The sequence below is a fragment of the Erinaceus europaeus genome, chromosome 13 (assembly GCF_950295315.1).
Source record: "Erinaceus europaeus chromosome 13, mEriEur2.1, whole genome shotgun sequence".
In the NCBI taxonomy this organism is placed as follows: domain Eukaryota; kingdom Metazoa; phylum Chordata; class Mammalia; order Eulipotyphla; family Erinaceidae; genus Erinaceus; species Erinaceus europaeus.
Genome location: NC_080174.1, coordinates 63,970,079 through 63,986,650, shown reverse-complemented (window position 1 = coordinate 63,986,650; position 16,572 = coordinate 63,970,079). Strand labels below are relative to the sequence as shown.

Below are 16,572 nucleotides of genomic sequence, written 5' to 3'. Positions count from 1 at the left end.
GCACTGTTCAGCTTTGGGTTGTGGTGATGCAGGGCACTGAACCTGAGACTTTGGAGTCACCAGCATAACCATTATGTTATCGCTACTCTCCCCCCACTCTCCTTCACAATTTTATCAGCGTCCTCTGACAGAACCAAGGCTGCCTAGGAAACGTGACTTTCATAGACAGCAGACAGGAGAAGAGGACAGTTGTTTATCTGAAGCACTGATAACTGCTTCTTCCAACAGCAGAAATGCCAGGATTCTAAGTTGTCCACAGTTCATGGCATAATGAAGAGGTTTTTGTTTGTTTGTTTTTTGTTTGTTTTTTCCCCACCTTTTACGGTCGGATTACATTTTATCCTTTCACCTCATCCAGGTTAGGGTTCTTCAGGACCCACCTAAATTCCTGGTCGCACATAACTGCAGTGGGGTGGGGTGTGGGCCTACGGGTTCTCGCTGGCTGGGTAGCAGACAATCACCACCGAGCTGGAGAGAGATGGGCCTCACGCAGCCGCAGCTGCAACTGTAGTCAGGAAGCTTCGCCCTAGCAGGTTACTAGGCAATTAGCTGCCTTGGTAGTTGGGAATCAGAGGAAAAAAACTTTAAAAAAATTTTAAAATTATTTTTTTATTTTCCCTTTTGTTGCCCTTGTTGTTTTTTATTGTTGTTGTAGTTATCATTGTAGCTGTTATTGATATTGTAGTTGTCAGATAGGAAAGAGAGAAATGGAGAGAGGAGGGGAAGACAGAGACAGGGAGAGAAAGACACCTGTAGACCTGCTTCACTGCCTGTGAAGCGACTCCCCTGCAGGTGGGGAGCCAGGGGCTCGAACCCATATTCTTAATCCGGTCCCTGCGCTTCACACCAAGTGCGCTTAACCCGTTGTGCTACCGCCCAACTGCTGAAAAACTTCTTTACAGGGCTCACGGAACAGAGCCCAGGGGAAGCTGGAGCTATCGCACTCATCCTTGGTGCTCTGAGCCTTTGTACTGATAAGTCTTTTTAAATTTAAATCTTTTGCAACTCAGTTAGGAAATATACAGTCTTCACCTTCAAATTTTCAAGGGGCTTCTTTTATTTATTTTATCTCGTTTCTTGACTTTATTTTATTTTTTTTAGATTAAAAAAATAAATTAAATTGTCTTTATTTATTGGTTAGAGACAGTCAGAAATCGAGAGGGAAGTGGGTGATATATATAGAGAGAGACAGAGAGATACCTGCAACACTGCTTCACCACTTGCAAAGCTTTCTCCCTGTACGTGGGGACTGGGTCCTTGAACCTGGGTCCTTGAGTATTGTAACTTGTGCCCTCAACCAGGTATACCACCACCCTGCTCCTTTGCCTTTCCTTTTTTGTAGTCTCTTGTTTTTATATTGTGGACTCAGGATTTGCTCATTTGTGTAATTCTGAGGATATCAGCTATGATTTGTGCAGTTTCCTTCTGCTTCTATTGTTTCTGTTGTGTATTTTTGGTCTTTGTCTTTCTACTGGGAAACTTTCCTCAGATAACAATAACTACATGTTTTAACTAATTTAGTCCTTACATGAGTCCAGAGAAGTAGTTGCCATTTCCCCCCCATCAATTTTTTCAATAGGGCAGAGAGAAATTGAGAAAGGAGGGGAAAATAGAAAAAGCGAAGAACGACATGCAAACCAGGAAACATCAAGATTGTTCTTTGCAGCACAGTTTGCAAAAGAAAAAAGCCCAGAAACAACACACATTTTTTTTTCTATCAGTGAAGGAATGATGAAACTATTGGTATAATCATACAACAAATATAGCAGTGAATGAATGTATTAGAGTGGAATGGGCAGAGCTGGGTGGGTTCAGTGTCTTAATTTAACTCTACCAAGAAAAAAGGGGAAGTAGTCCTTCAGTCCAAGAGTTTATTTAAGAGGCAATCCCAGGAATTAAAAACTGTGAGTGAACAGAAAGGAGAAAAACAAACACTAGAAAATACATTTTTAAGCTTCTCATAACCATGGACCACTGTAATCAGTCATGCTGTCATTGCTGAGGAATTGTGTGGACTATGGCTCAGAACTGCCCCTCTGAAGGTGTACAGAAAGAACATTTTCCATTTACTCTTTTCATAGCAAATTGATGACCTGTAGCATGAACTTTCCTGAGCTCCTTGAGTGTACATACTCAGAACAACGTCCCTAGGCTTTGTAGATAACTCCAGCCTAATCCTTGAAGAGATGCTGTGGTTTTTGAGTGGCATGCTGGCAGCTTGTCTCAAGTCTTAGCTACCCTAAAATCAGATGGGCTGAGAAGACATTGTGTGGGTCACCACTACTGTCTGCTAGAATTAAGACACTGATGTTGACAGAGCAGCCCCTATAGAAAAGACCATAGAGAAGGGGCTGGGCAGTAGCACACCCAGTTAAGACTATATAGTACTAACCACAAGGACCTGCGCAAGGTTCTGGATTCAAGCCCCTGGCTCCCCGTCTGCAGGGGGGAAGCATCATAAGCAGCGAAGCAGGTCTATAGTTTTCTGTCTTTCTACCTCCCATTCTTCATTTTCTCTCTCTGTCCTAACCAATAAAATGGAAAAAATGAATGCCAGGAGCAGTAGATCAGTAATGCTGGCACTGAGCCCCATTGATAACCCTAGAACCAAAAAAAAAAAAAAAGCAGAAGAAAGAAAAGACCACAGAGAGTCCTTAGAGGATCTAGTGGGGGCTGAAAAAAATTTTTTAATTGATATCATTGTTGTTGGATAGGACAGAGAGAAATGGAGAGAGGAGGGGAAGACAGAGAGGGGGAGAGAAAGATAGACACCTGCAGACCTGCTTCACAGCTTGTGAAGTGAGTCCCCTGCAGGTGGGAAGCCGGGGGCTCGAACTGAGATCCTTAAGCAGGTCCTTGCACTTTGCGCCACGTGCACTTAACCTTCTGCGCTACCACCTGACTCCCCTGGGGATTGTACTGTTATGTGGAAAACTGAGAATTATTATGCATGTACAAACTATTGTATTTACTGTTAATGGTAAAACATTAATACCCTAATAAAGAAATTTTAAAAAGTAGAAAATTGAAATGAAAAAAAAGAGTCCTTAAACAGGTAAAAATGGAATTAACTGATGAACCAGCAATAGCACTCCTAGGCATATATCCAAAAGACATGAATTCATAGTGACATATGCTCCCCTATGTTCATGTGGCCAAGAGTTCACAGTGGCCAAAGAGTAGAAGCAGCCTAAATGCCCATCACAGATGACTGGACAAAATACTACAATGAAATTAAATAAAGATGATATAATTTCCTTTGGGATAAAATGGACATATTGGAACTGGAGGAGGTTATACTAAGTGAAATAAGCAAAGAGGTGAAAGACAAATACTGGATCATTTTACTTATGTGAAATATAGATAATCAAAGCATATGAACTTTCAAAAAAAAAAGAAGACTATCAGACTTTATGAAGACTATGGTGGTTATTGGGGTAGGGCAGAGAACTTTGGTGGTGGGTGAAGTGTAAAATTATAACCCTAAAAATCTTAATTTTTAACCAGTATCAAATAACTAATAAAATTTATTATAAAAAACACTAATGGTGAGTTCTTTGAAAAAGAAAAATCATGAAAATTAGGTGCAGTGTGTTCTATCATTATAAGGTTCAAAGTACATCAAAGCACATAATGCATTTCCATGGGGACATTTTCAGAAGTCAATGTTATGAATATGTAATTACGGATATTCTGAAAACAAAACATGCGTTTATCACATGTGGGAGACAGTAGATGAACTTACTGGTTAGAAAATACATGTCATGGTGTTGCTGGAGATAAGTGTAATGAGTTAAGGAAGGTAGCTAGTTGGAGGGAGTCTTGGGGACCTGTCTTCAAATTTACTCTGATTTGGAAAGTTAAGGAGAGCAGGTCTTCCAGAATAAGACCGACAGGATCTAAAGGTATCCAAGGAAATCACCTAGTAAGAAGCCTGTGAAGGAGCTGAGAGGTGAAGGGCAGGCAACAGAGGTTCTCTCACTTTTAGGGAGGCATGTCTGGGTTCTGTTTCTTTATCAGGAGGTGACAGGCAGGGAGTGGCTTATTGGTGTGTAGGGTCAACTAGATGAGTTTGTTGGGTAGAGGTAGAACCTGAAGGAAAGCTGAAGATATTAGAATCTGTGAAGAGCTTTTCCTAGGCCTGCCTCCACAGCTCTTCCCAAAACTCCTGCCTGATGCCTAAGCTCCTTGAATCAGGGGAGGGAAAGTTTTGGGCTTGGAGACTCCAGCTGAGGTGGTGAGGGACAAAGGGCTTCTGACTCCAAAGTTGGTAAGTCCTCCCTCTCCCCTCTCTTGCGGCACTTGTTTATGCTGAACTCCTTGTTTTCCTTCTCTTTACTTACTAAAGATTCCTTTTCCTTATACAAACAGTTTAAAGAATGAAATTGGATAACAATTAATTGCTATTTGAGGAACAAAAAGGGGACATGTGACATCTAGCAACCTTACCTAGATGGGTTTTTGTCTAAAGACTTAAAAAAAATTTATTATTTATTTTCTCTTTTGTTGCCCTTGTTGTTTTATTGTTGCTGTAGTTATTATTGTTGTTGTTGATGTCATTATTGTTAGATAGGACAGAGAGAAATGGAGAGAGGAGGGGAAGATAGAGAGGGGGAGAGAAAGACACCTGCAGACCTGCTTCACAGCCTGTGAAGCGACTCTGAGCCTGCAGTTGGGGAGCCGGGGGCTCAAACTGGGATCCTTACTCTGGTCCTTGCACTTTGCTACCTGCGCTTAACCCACTGCTCTACCACCCGAACCCCCAAGACTTTTCCTTAATATCGTCATAGTTATTAATTATTAAACCTAAGATTTTCCAGTACTTGCTGTTAGGTTGATCCTGTGCTCTGTGCTTTCAGAATGGTTATTTGCAGATTTGCAGGGTTTTCTTAATCTTCTTGGTGTTACTAAGGGAATTTGGTGCATTTTTTTCTCCTTTAGAATAATTTGAAATTAAACAATTTTTATTTATTTATTTTAAAATATTTATTTATTTATTTCCTTTTTGTTGCCCTTGTTGTTTCCATTGTTGTTGATGCTATTATTGTTGTTGATGTTGTCGTTGTTGGATAGGACAGAGAGAAATGGAGAGAGGAGGGGAGACAGAGAGGGGGGAGAGAAAGACAGACACCTGCAGACCTGCTTTACCGCTTGTGAAGCGACTCCCCTGCAGGTGGGGAGCCGGGGGCTCGAACTGGGATCCTTGAGCGGGTCCCTGCGCTTTGCGCTATATGCGCTTAACCTGCTGCGCTACCTCCCGACTCCCTAATTAAGCAATTTTAAACTTATGCTAATGACTGCCTGGATCAAGAATATTTCCAACATATATAGCAGAAAAAAAAGTTACTATGTGAAGAAATTTTGCAAGGCATTAAAGAAACATATACCCAAGTAAGAAAAAGAAAAAATATAGAGAGAGACAAAGAATGAAAGAAGTCTAGGTAGCAAATAAATAATCAAAGAAATACAAATGGAAAATCATTAATTCCTTTTTAAAAGTTCTCATATTTACTCATTAAATTGGCAATTTTTTAAAAAGGATAAAATCCAATAATGGCAAATAGTAAGAAAACAAGCAATATCATACACGTTAGAAATTTGCTATTACCTTTCTGAAGGTAAATTTATATATTTATTTATTTATTTTTAAGTTAAAAAATTATTTATTTATTTATTTTCCCTTTTGTTGCCCTTGTTTTTATTGTTGCTGTAGTTATTACTGTTGTCATCATTGTTAGATAGGACAGAGAGAAATGGAGAGAGGAGGGGAAGACAGAGAGGGAGAGAGAAAGATAGACACTTGCAGACTTGCTTCACCGCTTGTGAAGTGACTCCCCTGCAGATGGGGACCCGGGGGCTCGAACCAGGATCCTTACTCTGGTCCTTGAGCTTCGCACCAAGTGCGCATAACCCACTGCACTACCTCCCGACTCCCTTTGAAGGTAAATTTAAGAGTGCAAATTAACCCTCCTCATTTTAAAGATACAGATTTAAGACATAAGAGTTTAAGTGACTTAGGTGAGGTTACAAATAGAACCAAGCTAAACCTAATAAACTTAAATTTCTCCTCAATGCACTATCAATCATGGCAATGTTTATAGTAGCAATTTATAACTCTAATGTATACATTAGAATTACAGTTTTTTTGAAAACTTTTGTCCTAGTTGGGGAGACAGCATAGTAGTTATACAGAAAGTCTTTCATGCCTGAGGCACTGAAGGTCTCAGTTTCACTTTTATTACAACCATAAGCCAGACCTGGAGCAGTGCTCTATAAAAATTTTTTTTCTTCCATTTTATTTATTTCTAGATTTCCCATCATTAATAGGATAGAAAAAGTAATACATTATACTTAATAAGAATCTAAAAATGTAATTCAGGACTAGCGAAATAGCTCACTTGGATAGTATGCTGGGTGGCCATGCATGTGACCCAGTTTGGAGCCCAGCATCCATTGCATTGAAGGAAACCTTGGTGCTGTAATCTCTTTCCCTCTCTCCCTTGGTCTCTCTGACCCAGTCTATAAAAAAGTCAGCATAGGGCAGGAGAGATAGCATAATGGTTATGCAGAAACACTCCTCTATCTGAGACTTAGAGGTCCCAGGTTTAATCCCTCTCATGGCCATAAACTGGAGCTAAGCAGTGCTCTGGTTAAAAAAAAAATTAGTTCAAGTGGCATGAGGCTGGACAGGTGGTAAGGTGAGTTGGCTGACTGATGGAGGCCTGTCAGAGCAGGAAGAACCCATGCCAGGTGACAGTGTGAGGAACTCAGAGTCTAAGGAAATTTGAGACCATGAACTAGCAGAGATAAGAAGAGAGGGCTCATGGGCAGGAGAAATAGTTGATGGGGGAGGGTACATGCCTTGCCATGCACAAGGCTCAGGTTCAAGCCATGGCACACATGGGAGGTGCTACAGCAAAGGAAGGAAGCTCCAGCACTGTGATGTCTGTCCTTCTCTGTCTCTTTGTTTATATTTTAAATAATTATTTATTTATTATTTTCAATGAAAGATAGATAGATACAAGAGCACTGCACAGCTCTGCTTTATGGTGGTGTTAAGGACTGGACCTGGGACCTCAGAACCTCAGGTATGAAAGCCTTTTGCATAATCATTATGCTGTCTCCCCAACCCCGAGTGGTGAAATCATGCATGTGTGAGACCTGGGCTCTGAAAAAGAGTGAAAGAGATGTCTTGGCTCCCTGAAGTTGGCAGGGTATGAATAACAAATTAAAATATGAGATATTGCAATGAAAATATATATTTACATAGCAATGTATTTTGAAAAATCAAGTATATTTGATGTGACTTTATTGACTCACTACAAATTACTGTGCACATTTGCTTTAAGGTATATATTTTCTCCTAACTTATTGGTACATGTACATATGCCCTATCTTATGGGCCCTGGTCTATATATAGGTTTTGAGGTTTTGTTAAGAAGTGGTTAACTTTGAAAATCCCATTGTTAGGATTTGCTATATCAAAAATTCCCCTGTATATGGAATACTCAAGTGCTCTTATGCATCACATTTCTAAATTAAATTATTTCTAGCAGGTAATTGAAAGTTAGACAAATGCTCTTGAAATATAATTTTATCCTTTTTTTGAAAAAATATTCCCTTTTGTTGCCCTTGTTTTATTGTTGTATTTATGATTGATGTCATTGTTGTTGGATAGGACAGAGAGAAATGGAGAGAGGAGGGGAAGACAGAGAGGGGGAGAGAAAGATAGACACCTGCAGACCTGCTTCACCGCTTGTGAAGCAATTCCCCTGCAGGTGGGGAGCTGGGGGTTTGAACCGGGGGCTCGAACTGGAATCCTTACGCTGGTGCTTGTGCTTTGCACTGCATGCCTGTGCTACCACCTGACTCCCATAATTTTATCCTTTTTACAAGGCAGAATAACAGGCTACTGGAGATGGGAAAGAAATGCAAAGCTTTTTGCTAGTTAAAATTCCTTAATTAAATAAATTAATCCCTTTGCAATTTAAATGGTGTTACACAATTTGTTACTGTTATACCATGTTGGTCTGCTTCTAATTCTGCTTCAAAGACCCCTTCTGTTTTGGTCATCACATTAGGTTAGCTTCCATTGCTTAACACTGTGGTCTATTTACATAATCATTGCTTTACCTGAGACCCACCCTGCCTACAGGGCATTGGTTTAATCCCACTGGTTCACACTCTCTTTTTGCTCTGCCCCCTCTCCTAGTCACATCCTGTTTTCCACTGTTTAATCCTCACTGGTTCGTGTTCTTTTTCCACTCCACCCCCTATCCTACGTACTTCTTCTTCCTGACACTTCCGCCTCAGGAGATATAAAGGACAGGATTTTCTAATGAAGAGAAATTAGATAGATTGCACTGAATTCCTGCTCATCAATAAAGATTGAACTGCGTTCCCAGCTTAGCCATGAGTCCCTGGTCGGCTCTCTCCTGCCTGCAAAGCTAACCCGTCACCTGGTGCCTGAACAGGGACTGGCAATACCATACTTTATTAATAAGTTTGGGAATAGAAATAAGAAGAAAGTGTTTCTGCCACCTTAATTATTAACAACTATATATATATATATTTTTTTTAACTTTATTTTATTTTATTTTATTTATTTATTCCCTTTTGTTGCCCTTGTTGTTTTATTGTTGTAGTTATTATTGTTGTTGTCGTTGTTGGATAGGACAGAGAGAAATGGAGAAAGGAGGGGAAGACAGAGAGGAGGAGAGAAAGATAGACACCTGCAGACCTGCTTCACCGCCTGTGAAGCGACTCCCTTGCAGGTGGGGAGCCGGGGTTCGAACCGTTATCCTTATGCCGGTCCTTGTGCTTTGCGCCACCTGCGCTTAACCTGCTGTGCTACAGCCCGACTCCCACAACTATTTATATTTTATGGGTTCCTTTCTTATGCACTATTTAATGTAGTCATAATCACTGTAAAATATTTTTTTACTTGGCTTTTAACACATAATTAACAGTTTTTTTATTTATTCACTTTTGTTACCCTTGTTGTTTTATTGTTGTAGTTATTATTGTTGTTGTTATTGATTTTGTCATTGTTGGATAGGACAGAGAGAAATGGAGAGAGGAGAGGAAGACAGAGAGAGGGAGAGGAAGATAGACACCTGCAGGCCTACTTCAATGCTTGTGAAACAACTCCCCTGCAGGTGGGGAGCCAGGGGCTCCAACCGGAACCCTTACCAGTCCTTGGGCTTTGTGCCACGTGCGCTTAACCTGCTGTGCTACTGCTCAACTCCTACATCATTAATAGTTTTCATTTGAAACACTGACTTGAGTGGGAGAGATAGCATTATGGTTATGTAAAAGGCTTTCATGCCTGAGGACTGAAAGTCCCAGGTTCAGTCTCCCCTATCCCCCCATCATAATCTAGAGTCAAGCAGTGCAGTGGTTAAAGGAAAGAGAGAAAGAGAGAAGGAAACATTGACTTGGTAAGCCATATTTTATTAAGCCACCTCCTTTTTATATACTGGCAGATAGTCCAGTTTTTCACAATCACAAAAATGCTACTGAGTTATATGATTATTTGTATTTTATTTATTTATTTATTTATTTATTTATTTATTTTTTACCAGAGCACTGTTCAGCTCTGGCTTATGGTGGTATGGGGCCTTGAACCTAGGACTTTGGAGCCTCAGGTGTGAGAGTCTGTTTGCATAACCATTATGCTGTCTGCCTTTTGCCCTGATTATTTGTATTTTATATATTTTCCCTTAAAGTAGACTTACAGAATGGGGCCAGGTGGTGGTGCACCTGGTTAAGCACATACATTACAGTGCACAAGGACCCAGGTTCAAGCCCCTGGTCCCCACCTGCAGGGGGAAGGTTTCACAAGTGGTGGAGCAGGGCTATAGGTGTCTCTCTGTTTCTCTTCCTCTCTATCTCCCCCTCCCCCTCTCAATTTTTCTCTGTCTCTATCCACTAATAAATAAATAAAATAAAGATTCAAAAGTAGACTTACAGAAAATGTTTACTATTTTTTTCTTTTTTAATTTTTTAAAAATTATCTTTATTTTATTTAATGGATAGAGACAGCCAGAAATTGAGAGGGAAAGGGATGATAGGGAGAGAGACAGAGAGACACCTGCAGCACTGCTTCACCACTTGCACAGCTTTCCCCCTGCAGGTGGGGGCTGGGGGCTTGAACCCAGGTCCTTGCACATTGTAACATGTGTGCTCAATCAAATGCACCACCACATATCTATACTAATTAAGCAAATTGCTTGAATGTCGTATGCTTTACATTGGTTTGTTCTAGCCCTCCCCCGCCAAGAGAATTGGATCAGTCCTGTTAATTTTGCGGGCCTGCTTGGCCCCGCCCCAAGGAAGCCCGAGAGAGGGTTCCTGAGTTCGAGAGTGCCAGAGTTGGAGGGTTCCTGAGTTCCTGAGTTCGAGAGTTTCAGGGTTACAGAGTAAGAGAGAGTTCCACAGTGGATGAGTTTCAGGGGGTTCCCCAGTGCCAGAGTTACAGAGTTCCAGAGTTGGAGAGTTCCCGAGTTACAGAGTAAGAGAAAGAGTGCTTGCGCCGCCGCAAAGAGACAGCAGAGTTCTGTTTGGTGATTAGTTTGTCTTAGTTTATGAATCATTGTTCCTGAATAAAGAAATACAGCTTCCCTGCCCAGCCGTTTTCTCCGCGTCTCTGTTCACCACCGTGAAGCAAGCCAGCACGGCAAGAGCCTTCCGAAATTTTAACAACACTTGAAAGAACTGATCTGCTAAAAACTCACTCAAGAAAAACATAAATAGCTCAAATTATCCTATAAATAAATTGAATGTGGTACCAGGTGGTGGCACACCTAGTTGAGCATACATATTATATGCAAGGACCAGGGTTTAAGTCCCCAGTCCCCCCCTGCAGGGAGGAAGCTTCATGCGCAGTGAAGTAGTGTTATAGGTATCTCTTTCTCCCTGTCTCTTCTTCCCCTCTCAGTTTCTCTTTGTCCTATTAACAACTACACACACACACACACACACACACACACACACACACACACACACACACACGATTCATAGTTATAAGCCTTTGTGTAAAGAAAATTCCAGGTCCAGATGGCTTTACTGGTGAGTCCCATCAGATATCAAAGAAAGAAATATCATTGTTGCACATACTTTTTCAGAAAACTGAAAAGAAGCAAATATCTTTCATTTCAATGGATGTGGTCAACATTACTCTAATTACCAAGATCAGAAAACAATGTTACAAGAAAAGTATTGGTCGCCATTCCTCACAGATGTAAAAGAAAACTTTCTAAAATTTTACTAAAATAGATACATAAAAGGATGCTATACAGTGATTGATTGGGATTTTTTAAATGTGTCACCTCCAGAACCACATTTTATTATTTTTTTTAACCAGAGCACTGGTCAACTCTGGCTTATGGTGGTGCAGGGGATTGAACCTGGGACTTCAGAGCCTCAGGCATGAGTCTCTTTGCAATTATGTTATCTTCCCCCACCTCAGAAACTTCATTTGATGAAATATATTATGCATTCCTGACTAAATTATCAGAAAACAAGGAATTGAAGGGAATTTTCTTGACTTGACAAACATGACTAACAGTGTACTTAAGATTTTACAACAAAAAATGTTATTATAAAAATGAGGGGTACTGTTGAATGTAAAACACTAATTCCCCAATAAAGAAATTAAAAAATAAAAAAAGAGGGGCAGGCAGTGGCATATCTGATTAAGAGCACACATCACAGTATGCAAGGACCCAGGTTCAAGCCCCTGCTCCCCACCTGCAGGGGGAAAGCTTCACAAGTGGTGAGGCAGTACTTGAAACAGGCATTTCCTAAGGCTGGCCTGGGACGTTGAATGTGACCAGACACTGTTACTCTGGTGTTTACTTGATTAGTTTGGGGTGGAAACATCCTATCTTCCAGACTTCTCCCTATACCTTCTCTCTTTTTTATTTTTAAATTTTTATTTATTTATTTATTTATTGGATAGAGACAGCCAGAAATTGAGAGGGGAGGGCAGATAGAGATCCAGAGAGACAGAAAGACACCTGCAGCCCTACTCCACCACTTGTGAAGCTTCCCACCTGCAAGTGAGGACCAGGGGCTTGAACTGGGACCTTGTGCACTTAACCAGGTGCCCCACCTCCTGGCCCCTCCCTGTACCTTCTCATCCACACACAGTCTCATCACACCTATCTCATGTCCATCCTTCTCCCCATCTACATCATTTATAGGCTTAATCATGATGCCAACTTCCACAATAGACACTTGCCTCCATCACTTCTCACAATAATCTTACAAGAGGACACAATTTTTATACCAATTAAAAGAAAATGAAGAAACAGAATCTCCGAAAATCTGTCACAATGTTACCTAGAGGTAAGCAGCAGAACTGGTTCTTCTGCCCAAACCCCTCCCCCCTGGTTTGTACAGCTCACCGATACTCCCTGGTGTCTCCCTCTGTCTCACCTCTAGTTTGGATGGAGATGGCAAGTTCCTGGCTCCTTAGTTGCCTCATCATGTTGGTCTTTCTCCAACTAATGGTCCCCATGTCAGGTAGGAGATTCTGAACCTCTTTGCTGCCTACTCCATCTAAAGGTGGATCCCAAGAATTAAGAGGCCTAGCCAGAGGCCTTATTTCTTCTTGGTTTCAGTTCTTCTCTTAGTCCTTTCTGGTGCCTCCCCACCTCACCCTACCCCAACCCCCATGATCTATACCTTTTCTTTTTGACTTATTGAATTCTTGTTCTCTTGTCTTCCCATTTTTGCCCCCTCCACACAGGGGACAGCAAGTCCCACATGGCCCCACTAGGGGGCACAGCCGAGCTGCTCTGCCCTCTCTCCCTCTGGCCGGTCACTGTGCCCAACCAGGTGAGGTGGCTGCGGTCCCCACATTTGGGGCACTCTCAGGCTGTTCACGTGTTCCTGAATGGACAAGACCAGGATGACGAACAAATGCCTGAGTATAAGGGGAGGACTGCACTGGTGAGAGACTCCCAAGAGGGAAGTGTCACTCTGAATATCCATGATGTTAGACTGGAGGACCGAGGGTTGTACCTGTGTCAGGTTCACATTGGAAACCTGAGTCGAGAAGGCTCCGTTACTTTGCAGGTTGCAGGTTAGTCACTCCATCCCCAGCCCAATATTTCCCCTTCAGACCTTAGCTCTGATTTACCGAGGTGCTGGGAATTGGTGTCTCAGGCATGAAAGTCTTCTTTGCATAACCACTGTGCCATTTTCTCAGCTCCATTTTTTTTTTTAAAGGGAGACACAGGTACCCATAAGACCTATATCACCTGAGGCAGTGACATTAGGGAAGGATTTACAAAGGTGTTAGCCTGAATCTAGAGAGGCTCTTGGGGGAAGGCAGGGGGAAGGGAGGAACACTTGCCTGGGTGCACATTTTACAATGCACAAGGACCCAGGTTCAGAGTCCCAGGTCCCCACCTGCAGGGGAAAAGCTTCACAAGTCTCTTTGCCTCTCTTCCTCTCTATCTTCCCCTTCCCTCTCAATTTCTGACTTTATCCATTAAATAAATAAAGATAATAAAAGAGAGAGAGAGAGGCTCATGGGATTGGCGAGATGGCAGGCATCCAAAGTACCACTGAAAGCGGAGGAGGTTGTGGGAAAGGGAAGTGTCTGCTAGCAGTCACTTTGTAAGGACATATAGGACTTCTTTACTCTCCATTTTCCCTCCAGTTCTAGGCTCTGACCCTTACATACAGGTGAGGGGCTTCGATGCAGGGTGGATCCAGCTAGTGTGCAGGTCTGTGGGATGGTTCCCAAAGCCTTGGGCAGAATGGAGAGACCCTCAAGGCAGGGTACTTCCATCCTTGTCGGAAGACCATTCCCTGAATGAAGCTGGACTCTTCGAAACAACAGTCTCCAACGAAGTCAGGGATAGCACCCTGGGGAATGTGACCTGCATCCTCCGCAACAGGGAGCTTGGCCAAGAGAAGACCACAGCCATGCTCATAGCAGGTAAGCTCTGGAGCAGAAAACAGGCCCAAGGCACCTAATGCTGCCAAGAGAAAATGCTAACCCTTGTGGAAGGACTATAGAGTTTTTTTTAAAGAAAATATTTTAAATTATTTATTATTAGGTAGAGACAGAAAGAACTTAAGAAAGCGTGGGGGAGAGAGAGAGGGAGAGAGAGAGAGAGAGATACCTGCAGCCCCGCTTCACCACTTGTGAAGCTTTCCCCCTGCAGGTGGGGAGCAGGGGACTGAACCTGGGTGCTTGAGCATTGTAATGTGTGCACTTAACCAGATGCGCCACTGCTTGACTCCCCCCTTTTTATAATAACATCTTTTTGTTGTAATATCTTGAAAAATACAGAAAGTTTAAAGATTTTTTTAAAGGCCTATGATCTCACCAGTTGGAGAATACTATTGCTAACACTTGGGGGCATTTCAAGATTTTTTTTCTTTATTTTATTTGAGAGGACATTGAGAACTTGAGAGAGGAGGGGGAGATAGAGAGGGAGAGAGAAGAGGCCAGGCAGTGGTGCACCTCATTAAGTGCACACATCACCGTGGACAAGGACACAAGTTCAAGCCTCTGGTCCCCACCTGCAGAGGAAAAGCTTCATAAGTGGTGAAGAAAAGCTGCAGGTGTCTCTCTGTTTCTTACCCTCTCTATCTCTTCCCCCTATCAATTTCTTTGTGTTTCTACCCAATAATAAATAAATGAAAATACAGTTAAAAATTTTTTTTTAAAAAAGAGAGAGCAGGAGAGAAAAAGAGAAACATCTGCAGCCCTGCTTCACTGCTCCTGAAGTGTCCCCTGCACCCCCGCAGGCTTATGGTAATGTGTGCACTCACCTAGGTCCATCACAGCCTGCTCACTGGTGTATATATTTTTGAAACACTGCTAAGCCAGTTGTTTTCTCATGCTTAGGTTGTTGTTGGTGTTAATATGCTAGAAGTTTCTCTTTTTTTGATGGAAAAATACATTTAAATTTTTAATTTTCAGGTCTTGAATAGACATTACTATTGCAATAGGTTATAGTAATCACTGCTTTTTTTTTTTTTACCTACAGAGACAGCTATAATTATTCTTGTCTTTCTCATATTTTTAAATTTCTTTATTGGGGAATTAATGTTTTACATTCAACAGTAAATACAATATTTTGTACATGCATAACATTTCCCAGTTTTCCATATAACAATACGACCCCCACTAGGTCCTCTATTATCCTTCTTGGATCTGTGTTCTCCCCACCCACCCACCACAGAGTCTTTTACTTTGGTGCAATACGCCAATTCCAGTTCAGGTTCTACTTGTGTTTTCTTTTTTTTTGTTGTTGGGGTAGAACCTTGTATAATTTATTTTATTCTTTATATTTTTCTAGTTTGGACAGATATTTTATAAATTATTAACTGTTTAGTATAAGAAAAAATTTTTTACAATATTTTTTATTGAATTAATGTTTTACATTCAACAGTAAATACAATAGTTTGTACATGGATAAAATTCCCCAGTTTCCCATATAACAATACAACCCCCACTAGGTCCTCTGAATCCTTCTTGGACCTGTATTCTCCCCACCCAACCACCCACCCCAGAGTCTTTTACTTTGGTGTAATACTCCAATTCCATTTCAGGTTCTACTTCTGTTTTCTTTTCTGATCTTGTTTTTCACCTTCTGCCTGAGAGTGAGATCAACCCATAATCATCCTTCTGTTTCTGACTTATTTCACTTAACATGATTTTTTCAAGGTCCATCCAAGATCGGCTGAAAATGGTGAATTCACCATTTTTTAGAGCTAAGTAGTATTCCATTGTGTATATATACCACAAATTGCTCAGCCACTCATCTGTTGTTGGACACCTGGGTTGCTTCCAGGTTTTGGCTATTACAAATTGTGGTGCCAAGAACATATGTGTACACAGATCTTTTTGGATGGGTGTGTTGTGTTCCTTAGGATATATCCCCAGGAGAGGAATTGCAGGGTCATAGGGTAGGTCCATTGCTAGCCTTCCAAGAGTTCTCCAGATTGTTCTCTACAGAGGTTGGACCAATTGACATTCCCACCAGCAGTGTAGGGGGGTTCCTTTGACCCCACACCCTCTCCAGCATTTGCTGCTGTTACCTTTTCTGATGTGTGACATTCTCACAGGAGTGAAGTGGTATATCACTGTTGTCTTTATTTGCATTTCTCTGACGATCATATACTTGGAGCATTTTTTCATGTGTTTCTCGGCCATTTGGATCTCTTCTGTAGTGAGTATTCTGTCCATGTCCTCCCTCCATTTTTGGATGGGGTTATTTGTTGTCTTGTTGTTGAGTTTGGCAAGCTCTTTATATATTGTGGTTATTAAACTCTTATCTGATATATGGCATGTAAAGATCTTCTCCCATTCTGTGAGGGGTCTCTTGGTTTAGGTAGTGGTTTCTTTTTCTGTGAAGAAGCTTTTTAATTTGATGTAGTCCCATAGGTTTATACTTGCCTTAGTCTTCCTTGTAATTGGATTCGTTTCATTGAAGATGTCTTTAAAATTTATGTGGAAAAGAATTCTGCCAATATTTTCCTCTAAGTATCTGATAGTTTGTGGTCTAACATTCAAGTCCTTGATCCACTTGGAATTTACTTTTG

The 16,572-nt window shown here is 41.3% G+C and overlaps 1 protein-coding gene across 1 annotated transcript in view; it reads left to right on the top strand.

The window, feature by feature from the left end:
• Positions 1–4,134: 4,134 nt before the first annotated feature.
• Positions 4,135–16,572, top strand: part of ERMAP (erythroblast membrane associated protein (Scianna blood group)) — a 32,908-nt gene continuing 20,470 nt past the window's right edge. The window contains exons 1-5 of the mRNA XM_060206078.1: positions 4,135–4,270; positions 12,207–12,351; positions 12,448–12,528; positions 12,755–13,090; positions 13,673–13,954. Of these exons, the coding sequence (XP_060062061.1) occupies positions 12,306–12,351; positions 12,448–12,528; positions 12,755–13,090; positions 13,673–13,954 (745 nt within the window). The 5' untranslated portion in view covers positions 4,135–4,270; positions 12,207–12,305. The remainder of the gene's footprint in view (positions 4,271–12,206; positions 12,352–12,447; positions 12,529–12,754; positions 13,091–13,672; positions 13,955–16,572) is intronic.